The sequence below is a fragment of the Mus caroli genome, unplaced genomic scaffold (genome assembly GCF_978045245.1).
Source record: "Mus caroli unplaced genomic scaffold, Mus_caroli_1 scaffold_13, whole genome shotgun sequence".
Lineage (NCBI taxonomy): Eukaryota > Metazoa > Chordata > Mammalia > Rodentia > Muridae > Mus > Mus caroli.
In genome coordinates this window covers 60,645,001-60,658,604 of record NW_028227268.1, presented here as the reverse complement: position 1 = coordinate 60,658,604, position 13,604 = coordinate 60,645,001, and the positions used below count along the sequence as shown (strand labels likewise).

Genomic DNA, 13,604 nt, shown 5'->3' with positions numbered 1-13,604 from the left:
ATTTTAGGGCTTGGGGTCAACCCAGCATGAGGTACTGTATTTAAAGAATCACACCATTAGGAAGGCTGAGAACCACTAGTCTAAGGAACTGGGCTTCAAAGCTAGTCTGAGTTATATACATAAGCCTGTGTCGAAAAAAAAATTATAACTTATTGCTTTCATAAACTTAAATCCCCATATAAATACTGTTGAATTAAACTAGAAATTTATTTTTTTAAAAAATAGATAATGTGGCACAAATAAAGCTAAACCTAAAGGTGCATGGTCCTTTTAAAACTAAGAGATTAAAAGGAGGAAAAACTACATGACTAACAAACAAATGTAAAACAAGCATTTCTTTGTGAATAAAACTCAAAATTCCTTTATTACTAAAATATTTGCAATCGGCCTACAGCACAAATTCCAATAGCGAGAAGGCTAAGACAAGGGTACCAGGAGTGTGAGGGCAGCTTGGGCTACCAAGGAAGATTCTGCAAAAGAAAAAGAAAAAAAGATTTTCTACAAAAACTTAGAATAAAATCAATAATAGCTAGGCATGGTGACACACACCTTTAATCCCAGCCCAAGGGAGCAAGAGGCCAGCAGATCTCTGTGAGTTCAAGGTCAACCTAGTCTACAAAGGGAGTCCAGGACAGCCAGGGCTACAACAGAGAAGCCCTGTCTCAAAAGGCCAAATTAAAAAAAAAAAAAAAAAAAAAAATCAGTAATAAAATAAAAACATTGTTTTAAAAACATAAAGCAATAGAAAAACAGGAATGAAAACATTTTAATGTTTATTCGTATGTGTGTTTGCCAGCTCTGATCACATAAAGCACATTTCACGGGTGGAGGTCAGAGAACAACTTGCAGAAGTCAGCTTTTTGCAGGGAAGAAGGGGTGAAAAGGTTAGAGAAAGGGTTTCTCTGTGTAGCCCTGGTTGTCCTAGAACTAGCTCTATAGACCAGGCTGGCCTCGAACTCAGAAATCCGCCTGCCTCTGCCTCCGGAGTGCTGGGATTAAAGGTGTGCGCCACCAGTGCCTGGCTAGTTTCTTTTTTTAACAGCTCTCTTAGCACTAATGTCATGCTGTAATTTTAGTTTGCATTTCCTTAGTAATATTCTCCGTAATGATAACGTTGAATGTCTTTGCATGTGCTTAATGGATATATATGCATATTTTTTAGAGAGGAGAGGAGAGGGGAGGGGAGGGGAGGGGAGGCGGGGGAGGGGAGAGAAAAGAAAGAAAAAGAAACTAAAGTCAAATGTGGTATCGAATACTTGTGAACTTAATACAATAACACTCTATAATCTGAGGAAGGAGAACAGAGAGTTCAAGGCCAAGTAGGCTGTACTACATAGAGAGAACCCTTCTATCACCTACGTCGCACAGGGTATATAGCCAATAAGACTGGGAAAAATTCATGTAAAAACTAGTACATGAATGTGACAGCATAATAACTGGGTTTTTTTGTTTGTTGGTTGGTTGGTTGGTTTTGAGACAGGGTTTCTCTGTATAGCCCTGGCTGTCATGGAACTCACTTTGTAGACCAGGCTGGCCTCAAACTCAGAAATCCACCTGCCTCTGCCTCCCAAGTGCTGGGATTACAGGCATGTGCCACCACGCCCGGCCATAATAACTTTTAAAGTAGCCATGGAAGAAAATGGGTTAACTTCAGTTTGTGGTTTTTTATTTATAATATTTTTTACAATAAAGTTTAAAATAAAATCAAGATGTAAGTAGGTATGGGGCTGCAGAGATGGTTTCTTCTACAGGACCTGAGTTGGGTGCCCATCACCCACATGAGGAAGTCCATAACCACCTATAACTCCTAGCCCCAGTAATCTGACACTTTCTCTGGCTTCTGAAAGGCATCCACACACATATACATAAATTTAAAAAAAAATAAATCTTTAAAAACAGACAGATACAAACCAAATGTTTATCAATTAATGAATAGATGAATATGGTATGATTCTACAATAGAATCAATTTAGTTATTAACAGTTTTAAAATGTTCATGTAAATATAACATAAGCAATTCTTGAAAATATGTCATAGGATTCTACCTAACTGGATAATTCACATAGACAATAACAAACAAGTGGATTCCAGAAGATAATCTCTGTTTCTACCACTTCCTAAGTATTCATGAATTTGGGTTTCTTTTAAAAGTGACAAAAATGTTCTAGATTCAATAGTGGTGATAACCTGCAAATTTTTATTAATATATTACAAGTATTTAATTGCACACTTTGAAATAATAAATACCGTTGTGTGAAATACATTTCAATTTTAAAAGGTGCTTCACCAATTCGGTTTTAATAGAATGAATCTATAGTACTAGCTACTCAGGAAGTTTAATCTCTTAAGTTTAGTGTCAACCTAGGCAACATATTCAATGAGCACTTATCTCAAAAACAAAACAAAGTGCAACTATCTCCTCACATAAAACTACTGAAAATAATGACATAATATGCTAGAAAATTTTAACTGTAGGAAAACAAAATGAGACTACCTGTGCATAATATTGCCATATGTAAAATTACCATTTTAGCAACCTTAATATCATCTACTACACATAAACACCATATAGCAGTGCTTCTCAACCTGTGATCACAACCACTTTGGGAGATGAACAACCTTTTCACAGGGCACAGGGATCGCCTAAGACCAACAGAAAACACAGATATTTGCATTATGATTCAGAGCAAAATTACAGTTATGAAGTAGCAACAAAAAATAATGTTCTGAGGGCTGGCGAGATGGCTCAGTGGTTAAGAGCGCTGACTGCTCTTCTGAAAGTCCCGAGTTCAAATCCCAGCAACCACATGGTGGCTCACAACCACCTGTAATAAGATCTGATGCCCTCTTCTGGAGTATCAGAGAATAGCTACAGTGTACTTACATATAAATAAATAAATAAATCTTTAAAAAAAATAAATAATAATGTTCTGGTTGGGGGGTCACCACAACATGAGGAACTGTACTAAAGGATTACAGCACTGGGAAAGGTGAGAACTCCTGCCATATCCTATGTTATAGGCAGAACAGTACAGTATAAGGACAGCAGGAGAAATGAAGGAAACGAGCAGCAGAACAAACGCTCACAGAAAGCTTCTCATAGCATCTTCTAGAACACGGAGGACGGTAACCAGGGAGGGCTTGCCACACTTACTTGTTTCTTTTTCAGTTTAAGGATCTGCTGCTCTACTTTTGCAATCTCTCGGTCTACCCGGTCCATACTCTGTATTAACTCTTCCTTTGAAAGCTTTGAAGGTGAAGCATTTTGATCATCTCCACATGATTGCCCAGCCAAAGGAGAGGATGGAGCTTCATGTTTGCCTCCAAAAGCTGAATCCTTTAGAAGAAAAATCATAAAACAATTTACTTCTCACTACCAGTCAATGTTCGAGTCAAGAATGTCTTTAAAACACTGCAGAGTCTGTGTGTCTCTGTCTCTCTCAGCATACAAACAGCCTTTATTGGTTGCAATGATAAATGAAGACATGCCAACTACTGCTCCTGGGGTGACATAAACAGACGCCATCTCTGCTCTTCAACAGCAGCACACTATTTCTTTTATGGTATTCAATTTTCATATTCACACACACTTGCAAATATATATAAAGCAATACATATACATGTTTACACTTTTATAGTTTGGATATCTCATTCATTACTCTTTTTAAAGATTCTCTCAGCCGGGCGTAGTGGCGCACGCCTTTAATCCCAGCACTCGGGAGGCAGAGGCAGGCGGATTTCTGAGTTCGAGGCCAGCCTGGTCTACAGAGTGAGTTCCAGGACAGCCAGGGCTACACAGAGAAACCCTGTCTCGAAAAAAAAAAAAAAAGATTCTCTCTCTCTCTCTCACTCACTCGGTGTATGTGTAGTATGTGTGTGTATGCATATGTATGCACCTAAGTGGTAAGCAGTACATGGTACTGAGCTTACAGCCTTGTACTGGAACAGCCTAACAACTATTTACAATAAGAATTAGATTTCCACTGGGCATGGTGGGGCACGTCTTTAATTCCAGCACTTGGGAGGCAGAGGCAGGCAGATTTCTGAGTTCCAGGCCAGTCTGGTCTACAAAGTGAGGTCCAGGACAGCCAGGGCTACACAGAGAAACCCTGTCTCGAAAAACAAAAAACAAACAAACAAAAAAAACAACAACAAAGAATTAGATTTCTTTGGGGGAGGGATATGCATATGTGTCTACATTTTTAATTATATACTTAGTGTTTATTTTTTTAAATACAAAGAAAGGAAGGATACAAAAGAAGAGGAGAACCAGGTAAATGGACCATGAAATACAGGAAGGACTTAGCGATGCTTCATTTTCATTAAAACTCAGGAGACATGACCTAAGATTACTGAAGTTTTTGGGTTTTGGTTTTTGGGGTTTTTTGTTTGTTTGTTTGTTTTTCTTTTTGGTTTTTTGAGACAGGGTTTCTCTGTGTAGCCCTGGCTGTCCTGGAACTCACTTTGTAGACCAGGCTGGCCTCGAACTCAGAAATCCGCCTGCCTCTGCCTCCCAAGTGCTGGGATTAAAGGTGTGCGCCACCACACCCGGCTTGGTTTTTGTTTTTTAAGATTTATTTATTTTTTTATTTATATGAGTACACTGTAGCTGTCTTCAGACACACACTAGAAGAATGCATCAGATTCCATTACAGATGGTTGTGAGCCACCATGTGGTTGCTGGGAATTGAACTCAGGACCTCTGAAGAGCAGTCAGTGCTCTTAACCGCTAAGCCATCTATCTCTCCAGCCCCCAGGTTACTGAAGCTTTTAGTGCAGCAAAGTCTATCTTGCGCACCCCAAACACTGTAACACTGCTATTTCACATAGTACATCTCAAAACTCAGGGGCTCACCTCATTACTAGCTTATCACACAGAGCTTGTATCCACTCAATATATGATGCCAACAGTTTATATAAAACACAAAAGCACAATAATACCCATTTACCTTTCATGTAGGCTCACTGGTTCTTTGTGATGCTTGCTTTCTCATTATACACACACAGTTTTGTTTCATATCTGGATAACTATCTGAAAATAAATTATAGATGTATTTCCTGACTTTTAAATTAGTTTTTAAAGTATAAAAATGCAAAGAATGTATGGATCATGACCCCAGTGGGGTTGTGTAATTAAACAGAGGATCATGAAAACTTTGTTAATAAAGAAAGGTGTCTGAATGAACAATAACTAAAAATGTTTAGTGAGCCTAGTTTCTGGCAATACTTGCAGTGTTACATGTCACAGCATTACTGGTTATAGCTGGTTTCTGGACATACATGTACACTCTGTAGTATGGATGCCATCCTATTAAAACATGTGCCTAAAAGCCCCAGGCTTAGGTGTTTTTAGGTACTATATATTGAGGCTGGTAAATGGCTCAGTGAATAAAGCATTTGCTATGCAAAAGTGAGGACAGAAATTCAGATAACCAGAACACATTTACAATAGCCAAGCAGATGAGGTAGACTACCTATAGCCACACTGTTCAGAAAGGAGAGACAGGATAACCCAGGGTAAGTAAACAGGCTAGGTAAACTAGCTGAGTTAGTAAAGATCCCACCTCCATAAATAAAGTGAAGAGCTATCAAGAAATGCACCCAACATTAGCCTCTGGCCTCATAGCACATGAACTCTCATATACAAGTTGGCAAACATGCAAATATGCATACATGAATGCACATACTCCATACATACACTTTAAAAAGAAGGCTACTGTGTAAGTTGTAACATTTTTACTATACAGTTTTTCTTTTTTTTTAATTTTTTTATTAGATATTTTCTTCATTTACATCTCAAATCCCGAAAGTTCCCTGTACCCTCGCCCGCCCTGCTCCTCTACCCATCCACTCCCACTGCTTGGCCCTGGCATTCCCCTGTAGTGGGGCATATAAAGTATACAAGACCAAGGGGCCTCTCTTCCCAAATGATGGCCAAGTAGGCCATCTTCTGCTACCTATACAATTTTGTAATCATGTAGAAATAAAATAGTTTGCTTATGGAAATAAAAACTAAATATTTTCATATTATCATTACTACGACTGTTACAATGTTTAGTTTTAGATATTACTTGGTGAGTTGCTGACTTGAGTTTCAGAAGAAATGATTAACTGAGGCCAGCATGATGGCTCATGCCTCTAATCCTACCACTAGGGAGGTAATAGTTGGAGGATTAGGAGTTCAAGGAGTTTCTTGATTAAAAAGCAAATCTTAGGCCTGCCTGGGCTGTGAGATCTTATTTTTGAAAGAAAAGGGGTGCTGGGCGGTGGTGGCACACGCCTTTAATCCCAGCACTTGGGAGGCAGAGGCAGGCAGATTTCTGAGTTCGAGGCTAGCCTGGTCTGCAAAGTGAGTTCCAGGACAGCCAGGGCTGAGAAACCCTGTCTCAAAAAAGAAAAAAAGAAAAAAAAAAAAAAAAACACAAAAAAAAAGAAAGAAAGAAAGAGAGAGAGGGGAGGGGGAGCAGGAGGGGAGGGGAAGGGGGAGGGAAGGGGAAGGGGAAGGGAAGGGGAAGGGAAGGGGAAGGGGAAGGGAGGGGAAGGGAAGGGAATGGAAGGGAAGGAAGCAAGAAAAGGGGAGTCACTGAATTGTTACTTGGGATTAATTCAAAATTTCCAACAGTTTTTGAAATATCCCTAGACATACTTCTGCCATTTGTACAAATCAGCATTCACAGCATTAATAATTAATTACAAAGCCAAAATACCAATAAACCCTGGAAAACACTGGAGCATCAAATATTCAACCAAGATTTACTTCTTTGTACAAAAATAAACAAGTAGCAGAGTGTGATAGCTTACATCTGTAATCCTTGTACTTTTGGAAGCCAAAGGATTGCTACAAGAGTAGCGCCCTGGACTACACAGTAAGGAAGACAAGGTGAGAGAGGTGGCACACCAAGTAAAGGCACTTACTACCAAGCCTGACAACCTGAGTTTAATTAACAGACATGATAGAAAAGAGAACCAAAAGTCACAAAAGCTGTCTACACACGCACGCACAGTGGTTAAGAGTGCCCACGGCTGTTGCAGAGGCTCCACGCTGGGTTCCTGGCACTCCTATGGAGAGGCTCACTGCGCTGAGTAACTCCAGCTCCAGAGGCTCTGAGTTCTGTCTGGCCTCCTCAGCTCTCTGCACTCACACGCACATGCCCACATCCAGACACACATATAGATAAGCACAATTTTTACCTAAAATTTTTAAAGAAAATCATATTAAGAAACCATCACTATATTTTAATAAAAAGGTTACCAGGTAGAAATGTAGCTCCACGCTAGAGTGTGATATAAGGCCCTTATATCACAAAAAAGACAGAAAAGGTTAATGCTTACAGCAGAGCTTCTAAAATTGCTTTTTCTAAAATAAATACCCACATATGCTAAACATCTGCAGTGTACAGATTTAATGATATAAAACAGATAATCAAAACTATAACCACAGCAATATAACAAGAATATAACAGAGAAAGAAACATTCATAAGAGAAAGTAATAAACACAAGGCGAAAATTATTGAATCTCAATAAAAACTGTCATAAGTTAATACGTTATTCAAAATGTCATAAAACATTTAATATCTAAAGCAGTTAAGTAAAAGTGATTTAGTTATAATTAATAATGCATTGTGTGTGACTGGAAAGATTTCTCAGCAGCACTGGCTGCTCTTCCAAAAGTCTTGAGTTCAATTTCTAGCAACCACACCATGGCTCAAACCCACCTATAATATGATCTGTCTGATGCCCTCTTCTGGAATGCGGGTATACATGTAAATAGAGCACTCATACACAAACATAAATCTTAATAATAATGCATGTGCACTTGAAAGTTGCTAAGATTTTAAGTGTTTATGACACAAAAATAATTCTAAGTACATAAAGGGATGGATATGCTGGGCATGGCGGTGCACACCTTCAATACCAGCACTCGGGAAGCAGAGGCAGGCGAATCTCTGGAAGATGAAGGCCAGCCTGGTCTACAGAGAAAGTTCCAGAACACCCAGGGCTACAAAATGAAACCCTGTCTTAAAAGCCCAACATTCCCCTTCCAAATAAAGCACAAATATCCAAGTGATGGCTATATCAATTATTTGATTTAATCATTCCACAATGGACATGTATCAAAACATGACACTACTCAGGAACTACAGACAGCTTTTAGTTAACTAATGAGAGCAGCCGGTTGTCAGCCACAAATTGTAAATTTACGGAATATTTTTCCTTTGAAATCTCTTTTTTTCTTACTTTAAAACAATAACAAAAACAGGGCCTCGTGTATCCCAGACAGGCCAAGGAAAACCTACTTTCCAGGTGTACACAATACCATGCCTGGTTTATATAGTTCTGGAGAATCGAACCCAGAGCTTAAGTGCGTAATAGTTATATAACTCAATAACCATTTCTCTATCATTTTTATATAAAGCTAAACCTTAAATAAAACTTTATCCTATGAACACATGCATCCTATGTTAATAAATCAAAAGAGCTTTTTAAAATTAACAAAATTTTCTGTGCATGGTGTAGTACTGGGAATTCAAAGGCGGGAGAATTTCTGTGAGCCAGCTTAACATACATAATGAGTTCTAGACCATCAGGGCTAGATATGGAGACTCTGTCTCAAAAGAGGGGAAAAATTTTCCCCCAGAAACAAAGCACAAGACAGGAAGGGTGCTTGCCAAGAAACCTAATGCCCAAGTTCAACCCTAGGCCCCACGGGGTGGAAGGAGAGAGCTGATTCCTCCAACCTCCCATCCATGCCATGGTGCAGAAGCCCTCCCTGCCACCACACAAATAAGATAAATATGAGAAAACTGAGTCTTCAATATCTCTGACCACATTTTACAAAGCAGCAAACAATGTATGAGAATTATTGAACTCCGCAAAAGTCAAAGGTACCAATTTTGAAATGTGAAGCACTCAGTCTGTGGTTTGTGGTTTACCTAACACCTTTGCTCCCATAACACTAACCTTTCAGAGGCTGTGAGAATGTTGGCTTTTCTTTTAGGCACTTTGCCTAAAATTGGTTACAAAAACATTATAAACCTAAGTTCCACAGAACAAGAAAACAAACATTTACCTTCTTAGCATCTGCAGACGACCTCAAGCCTTCTGGCAGCGAGTGAACTAAAGGTAAAACCGCAGCACTAACACGCTGGAAATGGGCATCAGAAACCGGCTCCAGGCGTGGGCGCTTGGACTCCAAGGAATCATGATCCGCCGGTGAGGGTCCTGAGTGAAACTGTTCATATCCAGTTCTTCTTTCTTGAGGCCTAATACATTCCAAAAAATAAAAATAAAAACAAAGCAAAACCCATCTGAAAATTGTTAAGTGACATTTAAACCTTTGCTAATACCCCAATTAGAGTGAATGAAAGGTCGTGCTTACTTTCAAAATGAACTGCTGCCCACTCTACCTATTCCAGAATAATATTCAGGCAGGCCCACAATATGCATCCCAGGATAGCTACGTATAAAGCACACCACATTTGTAGATAACAAATTCATGTCACAATGTCAAAAGGTTAGATACACCTGAATGTCAACTGAATAGTATTAACATTTCTAACAGAGTGTCTCTTTGGGGATGAAGAGGAAGACTTAAGAAGACAAATACAGAAATGAAAAGCTTAATACAAGATTTGTATTTGTAAAACTAAGTTACAAAAAGAGATCCAAAGAGTCCACTTTAAAGGGCTGTCACTTGCCATCCAAGCACAAGGGCCTGAGTTCAGATCACCAGAACCTATATACAGCTGGCTACTTGCCCACTCCAGTGTGAACATACACACATAGGTTGGATTTTTAAAATATTTTTATTTTATGTGGATGAGTGCTTGCCTGCATATACATGCATGCCCGGTCCCTGAAGAATCCAGAAGACAGAGTCGATCCCCAGAACTGGAGTTAATCATAGCTGTGAGAGCTAGGACATGCAAGCTGGAAACCAAACCTGGGTCCTCTGCAAGAGCAAGTGCTCTCAACCACTGAGCCACCTCTACAGCCTCACTCACACAACTTTTTAAAAATGCTTTAAGAGTCAAGATACCTTGGTTTTTGTTGTTGTTGTTGTTGGTTTTTTTGTTTTGTTTTGTTTTGTTTTGGGTTTTTTTTTTTGGTTTTTCGAGACAGGGTTTCTCTGTGTAGCCCTGGCTGTCCTGGAACTCACTCTGTAGACCAGACTGGCCTCGAATTCAGAAATCCGCCTGCCTCTGCCTCTGCCTCTGAGTGCTGGGATTAAAGGCGTGCGCCACCACGCCCGGCTAAGATACCTTGTTTTAAAATCAAGATAATGTGGATCAAACAGTAAGAGCAAGAAAGCCAGGCAGTTGTGGCCCACGCCTTTAATTCTAGGTCTCAGGAAGCAGAGGCAGGCGGATCTCTGTGAGTTCAAGACCATCCTGGTCTCAGGTCTACAGAGTGAGTTCCAGGACAGCCAGGGCTACACAGAGAAACCCTGTCTCAACAACAACAAAGTAGAAAATCATTTTGTGTACACTTTTCAAAAGCATGCCTTTAAAGATTCTAAACACACTAAAGTGTAGGTATTTGTAAGCTGTGCCATTTTGTTAACTCTGTCAATGTTCAATATTTCCACCTGTTAGAGATCCATTTAAAATTTAACTGAGTATTTAATATTGCTTGATGTGAATTTTTAAAACCTACACTGGCTTATTTATAACTACCAGTCCTTTACCATGGCTTTCTTTCTTTGTTTATCTGATTCCATTGCCTACAAATTCTATACTAAGTTTTAGATGCTTAGTGACTTCATATCTAAAAATACCTGCCTGTTGCTTTAAGCCTTAATCTTGTTTGGTGTAATATTTTTGAGTCTCAATTTCTTTTTCTAGGAACGTTAAGCTATTGTCTCATTATCTCCTGCCACTAGATTGAGCTCTATTCACATTTAGAACCAGACACTGTTCTACCCTGAGAAGGAACTGGATGCTTCCTGAATTCCTCCTCGTCTTTTACTTCTTGAATTTTAATAATTTAACCAGGACTGTCTCCCTCTATTTTCTCTTGCTCAGGGGCACTGTGGCAGCCCTTGTTCCATTGAGTTTTCCTTGCCATTGTCTTGTTGAATGTCATGTGTTTGCCTGCTCTGGGCCAGAAATTGTGATGGGCATGGCTTTCTATACACTTTCTGCCGAAAGAGGGAGCAAGAGAGAAATTTAGTCTTGTTTAACAACCTTTGTTGATGTCCTGTTCCACTGTGACAGGCATGTAAAACATGCCTAGATAGCCTATTACTTTACAAACTGACCCATGCTGAGTACCCTTCATGGAGCTGCTGAGAAACCAGGTAGCAGAATGGAAATTATCAAAAGAATCATTTACCATCACTCCATTTAAATCTGAGGATTTTAATGACTTCCTTTCCTTTTCAATACTATTTCTTTGAGAGTAAAGTTAGGAAATAGAAAGTCAAGTCATGCCGGATGTGGTGGTACCTTTAATCCCAGCACTGGGGAGGCAGAGGCAGGCGGATCTCTGAGTTGTAGGTCAGCCTGGTCTACAGAGTGAGTTCCAGGACAGCCAGAGCTACACAGAGAAACCCTGTCTCGAAAAAACAAAGAACAAAAAAAGAAAGTCAAGTCATTCAAGATTTTTCTAATTTCTTCCCTGAATCTTTTCAATTTTCTGGCAATAATTGTACACATTTATGTTTTAATTCAATATTTTTTTAGTCCTTTTCCTTTTTAAATGTGTCTGTATATTTGCTAAATGATTTAAAAAAGAAAAATTAAACAACACAAAAGAGAAAGATAAACTAGATTGCATTTGTTTAGTTAGTGTGTATGCACATGTGCCAAGACATGTATGCATCACTGTGCACATGTGGGTCTGAGGACAACCGCAGGGAGTCCATTCTCTCCCTCTACTAGGTGGGTTTTGGTGATCTAATCCAGTCATCTGGCTTTGCATTTGTTTAGTTAGTGTGTATGCACATGTGCCAGGACATGTATGCATCACTGTGCACATGTGGGTCTGAGGACAACCGCAGGGAGTCCATTCTCTCCCTCTACTAGGTGGGTTCTGGTGATCTAATCCGGTCATCTGGCTTTGCAGCAGGCATCATCACCCTCTGAGCGGTTTCACTGGGAAATCAGTAGGATATTGTTTAAATGTCCATATTAGCAATCGTGAAAGACATCGTATGTATTTAAAATTATATTATATGGATATAATTTTTAAAAACATATTCGGGGGCTGAAGAAATTGGTTTTTTTAAGTTCTTTCAGAGGACCCAAATTTGATTCCAAGCACCCAATAGCAATTTACAGCCACATATAACCGCAGTTGCAGGGAATCAAAGTCCTCCTCCAAAGGTACTGCACATATGTAGCACAAACCAACATATTAGCAAAACACCCATACACATTTGAAACAAAACAAAACATGGTATTGACCTAAAAACTTACAGACTACCAGAAAGGGATAGAAAGTCCCAAAGCAAGCCAAACATGTATGATAAACTAATCTTTTACAGGAGTAGCAAGACATCATGAGGGGGAATAGCTTTTTAAAGGCATCACATGCTGGGGAAAGTGGATTTCTACACAAACAAGAGTGAAATTAGAGACATAATACAGAAAAATCAGATGAAAATGAAAGAAGATGAAATATGAGGGCAGACAGAGAATAATGACGGAGCAGGCACTGGCATGGGCAGTGATTTTTTTTTTGCTAACATAACATGATCTCAGGCCACAAAAATAAATACCTGGGATTATATATCAAGCTCAAAAGTTTCTGCAGAACAAATGAATAAAGTGAAACAGAAAACTACAAAAATGTTTGCAAATATATACCTAATATACAAGCTTTATAAAGAATTCAAATAACCCGAAAGCACAGTTAATCATGTGGGGCTAAGGAAATGGCTCAGTCCATTACACCTGCCACACAAACATAAGGGCCTGAGTCAAGCTCCCCACAGTCCAGGTATGGAACCAGGGAATGGGCAAACTGATGGAGTTATAGTTTCAATGAGAGCACCATCTCAAAAACGTAAATAGGCAGAGTTTCTACTTGAGGCAAGCAGAACAGCTCCAGCAGAAGGGTGGAAGGAAAAGGAGCCTTCTGCCTAAGCATGAGCTGGTGACCTAGGATGCACTATCTCGTTCAGAATCACTTGACTTCAAGTGGACTTCAAGAAATTTGCCCCTAAGGCACCCAAAGAACCCCAGGAGTCTGCTATGAAGGAGGAGAGATTCTAGGTGTGAGTAACTATACCAGGCTCCTCAAAGGAATAAAAAATGTTCTATATTGTATACATGTACATTTGTCCAGAAAATACAATGAGAATGAAAACTGACCAGACAAGTTCTATTCTTTGGTAACTATGTCCGTTAACTCATTCAAACTCCTATAGGCAGGCTGCCTGGGACAGGGAGATTGGAACAATTACAGAAGACAGCTGAAATCTACCTGAGCCTCCATATACTAATTTCACATGGACACACACAAACACACACAAATCACAATTTTAAATAAAGAACAAATCATGGCCACATATTTTTCTAGACAATAAAAAATAAGACTGCCAAGAGGTATGTGAAATAGCATCCAATACTATTAATTAATAGGAAAATGCAAATCAAAT

General features: G+C 39.3%; 1 protein-coding gene across 30 annotated transcripts in view; it reads right to left on the bottom strand.

Moving 5' to 3' along the window:
- Positions 1 to 13,604, bottom strand: part of Ncor1 (nuclear receptor corepressor 1) — a 142,035-nt gene that overhangs the window by 97,149 nt on the left and 31,282 nt on the right. For all 30 annotated transcript variants that reach the window (XM_029483963.2, XM_029483964.2, XM_029483960.2 and 27 more), the window contains 2 exons: positions 9,072 to 9,264; positions 3,155 to 3,337 (listed from right to left, as the gene is read on the bottom strand). In XM_029483963.2, coding sequence (XP_029339823.1) covers positions 3,155 to 3,337; positions 9,072 to 9,264 — 376 coding nt within the window. The remainder of the gene's footprint in view (positions 1 to 3,154; positions 3,338 to 9,071; positions 9,265 to 13,604) is intronic.